The sequence below is a fragment of the Loa loa genome (genome assembly GCF_000183805.2).
Source record: "Loa loa unplaced genomic scaffold supercont3.743, whole genome shotgun sequence".
Classification (NCBI taxonomy): Eukaryota; Metazoa; Nematoda; class Chromadorea; order Rhabditida; family Onchocercidae; genus Loa; species Loa loa.
This window is the reverse complement of record NW_018108923.1, coordinates 695-4,232: the sequence shown is the minus strand read 5'-3', so window position 1 is coordinate 4,232 and position 3,538 is coordinate 695. Positions and strand designations below refer to the sequence as shown.

General features: G+C 23.5%; 1 protein-coding gene across 1 annotated transcript in view; it reads right to left on the bottom strand.

Moving 5' to 3' along the window:
• Positions 1-2,878, bottom strand: part of LOAG_18956 (hypothetical protein) — a gene marked incomplete at its 5' end in the record, with an annotated part of 4,531 nt that extends 1,653 nt beyond the window's left edge. The window contains 4 exons of the mRNA XM_020451617.1: positions 125-261; positions 998-1,101; positions 1,528-1,707; positions 2,735-2,878. Coding sequence (XP_020304584.1) covers positions 125-261; positions 998-1,101; positions 1,528-1,707; positions 2,735-2,878 — 565 coding nt within the window. The remainder of the gene's footprint in view (positions 1-124; positions 262-997; positions 1,102-1,527; positions 1,708-2,734) is intronic.
• Between the last annotated feature and the right edge of the window lie 660 nt (positions 2,879-3,538).

Here is a 3,538-nt window from a genome sequence, read left to right as displayed (position 1 = left end):
TTTTTTTTTTTTTTTTTTTTTTTTACGCCAAATATTCTACAAGCTTAAATTTCTGAAAAATTATGGCTAAATTGCTTCAAAATTATTTGTGAAACGAAATGGCGGAAGGAAATTTGAAACAGACTTTTTGGCTCATTTTGCTTCTTTAAATATGATAAAACTGCAGGATTTAAAGTTGGCTTGCAGCCTTTCTCCAAAACTTTCATTTTACTATGTGTTGCTGAACCATTCCTTTTCACTTTTAAACCAGATGAATCCATCCTAAAAATAAAAAATAATTATATTTTTTATGCCTAATTTTAATTTTAAAAGCTTAATTTTTAAAAAAAAGCTTAATTTTTAAACAAGCTTTTTCAATTTTTTTCTCTCAGTTGTTAAACATTGAATAGATCGCTTTCAAATAACTGAACATTTGTTCAATAATGAAATTTTTGAGAAAAAAAAAAAATTTAAGCATATTGAGATATTTCACAATTTAATTCTTTTTCAAAAAAAAAAAGAAAAAACAAATTAGGTTTACTAAAATATTTTTTATATACAATTTAAAATAATATTGTATGGACATTTTTTTTTTAAAGTGAAAAATATTTTATTTGATTATTGATTATCATTCATTATAAGTGATAAACAATCAAAAATTATCATTTTTGTTGAAAACATTTGCCATTCATTAATTTATATTAAATTTTACATTTTCATGTGAAAATTATCATTTTGCCATCTTTTTTTTTCTCATCCATAATTCTCGTTTTGAAATTTTCATTATAGAACAAAATTTTAATTAATCATTTTATTTTCACCTTTTTTCCGCTTATTTTACTCAACTTTCAATATATCTGTATTAATTAATTTTTTATTTATATCAATTATTTAATTTTGTTTAATCTATATTAATTGATTTCTTTAGTTATATTAATTGTTTTTTTTTCAAATTTCGTTGCAAAAATAAATAGATGAGCATAAAAAATTGAAAAAAAAGAAAAAATTTGAAACAAACGCATTAAGATCGAGCATCCAATATGAGCCTTTTCCTTTTTCACCTTTTTTACGCGGTAATTTAATGAATTGCTTATTCAATGAAAGGTTATGTCTTATTGAATTCTGAAATTTCTTTCATTCATCTTTTAATTTCACTAACAACAGGAATTAATTCAACAGGAATTAATTTTTTTTTTCATTTTCATTGTTTAAAATTAACATTTTCAAACAAATAAAGCAAAATTTTGTATGTTCAAAAAACGAGTAATTACTATCATTTAAGCATTTCGTCTTCTTCTTCTTCTTAACAATTCATTCCTTCCTTCTATCTTTCACGTAATTGTTATACCTTTAGGAAATATACTAACTGGTTTCTTAAAAATTTCTTTTTTTTTTCATCAATATTTTATTAAGCTTTAAGAGATAAAGGAAAAAAAAAAGAAAAGGAATTGAAAGAAAATTTCATTTCAATTGAAAATTACAATTCAATAATACTTGAAAAAAAAAAAAAAAAAAACGAATAAAATAGAGGAGCATTTTTTTTCTTACCTGCCATGTGATATCGGTTTTACGATACCATGCAAAATTTTTTCTCACATAATCATAAATATCACTAAGTAATACTTTACTTTGTCCATGCTGTCGCATTGCTAATGTTATTAATTCAGCATAACTATATGGTGGCTTTATTGCTTCTTTTGAAAAATCGACATCTTTTGGTGCACTTTTCTGAATAAATTTTAAAAATAAATATAACTAATTAATTTAATTGAATAAAAAAAAGAAAGAAAAAAAAATTTCAATTTTTTAAAAAATTTCATTAATTTAATGATTTTAATGTATTAGAATATTTTTCAAAACAATAATTTATTATGATGTAAATATATGAAAGGAAATATTTCATGAAATGAATAATGACGAATCGATGAAAAATTTTGGACGATTCTTTGAAAGGTATACAATTTCCGGGATTATTCATATCGATTATAATATTAAAAGGTAGTAGCAGCAACATAGCTAAGTGTCACATTGCATCCTTGATAATCGTTAACATAAAGTATTAAAGGTGTATCGACCATAATTTTATTGCTCGATGTAATTGCATACTCTCTAATGAGCATATATAACGGATATTGCTATGCTACTACATTTAATAAAGGAAGCATAAATGTTAATTATAAGATTTCATTTAAATACATTATTAAATTTTGAATGAATAATTTTGGAATGGATAGGAAGAATTTGATGATAGTGATAAGATGAGTATGATATATTTATTTCAAAAAAAAAAAAATAAAAAATAGAAAATAAAATAATATTAATTATTTATGGAATGTGGAAAATTTTGATGATGCGGATTTTAATTTTTTTTTTTTTTTCTTCAAATATCGTTTACTGTTTATTTATCAAATATATCAATAATATAAGCATTGAAATATTAGGTAAGGTAATTTAATAACATTCAAACCATATTTAAAATTACATTATCATGTACTTTTCAACTGTAATTATTTGCGAAATTATAAAATAAATTTTAAAATTTATAAGTAATAGCTAAAAAATTTTCTTTTTTTTTTTTTTTTTTAGAACAAGGACAAGTTTCCTTCCCATTCATATTTTCGTTTCCAATTGAAAAATCAAAAATTGAATTTAATTAGAAATTGAATGAAGTTAGCATAATTACTTGCTAAAGTTTTCGTTTTTAATTCGGTAAAAAAGAAAAAAAAAAAACATACACATACACATAGACACTTACCTGGTTATGATGAATTTTCGGATGTTTGGAATGTTGCGAAAAATGACATGCAAGAGGATCAGGAAAATGTAATGTCGATGATTTATGTTTTACGGAATCTGTTAGCCAATCAAGGCTTGGTAATTGGCAATCTTCGTCATGCATTACCTACCTTCCATCAATAACTATTCAAGTATGGTAAATTTTGAAATGCTGTAAATAAAAAATCTGAGTTATTTTAATCATTAAAATTATGAAAAAAAGAAAAAATTTACAACATCGTAGTATTCATTAAAGCTATTAGTAATTTTTGCAATCTTTTAAAAATATTTAAAAATCAAAAATTAAAATTAATTAATCAATGATAAAAAAAGTTAGCAAATTTCATTAAGTATTAAATGGAAAGAAAAAAGAAAAAAAAGTTACAAAAAAAAAATCTTTGCAAATGTTTACTTATTTAATTAGCGCAAATATTTGTAAAGTTTGAAAGGTTTTAAACTGTTTAAAGATTTATTGTTAAATAGTGAAATGGTATAATAAATTGTTATAAAATGTCCTAAAAGTAAAGAGATTAGCGGAAGAAAATTCAGGAAAAGGTAGAGAGAGGGAAGTAGAAGAGGAAAGCAAACTGAGTAGGAAGGAGAAAGAGGATACTGGTAATAAATGGGTGGGATGGTGTCATGGATGGGGGGGGTTAAAATCACTATTGTTAGCCAACGGTGACAGTCTGCCCAAGGCACCAATAACTAATACTTCCCACCTGGATTCAATATCACGAGAATGAATAAGACCAATTTTATATCTGACCTAACCATATTCTTTCCA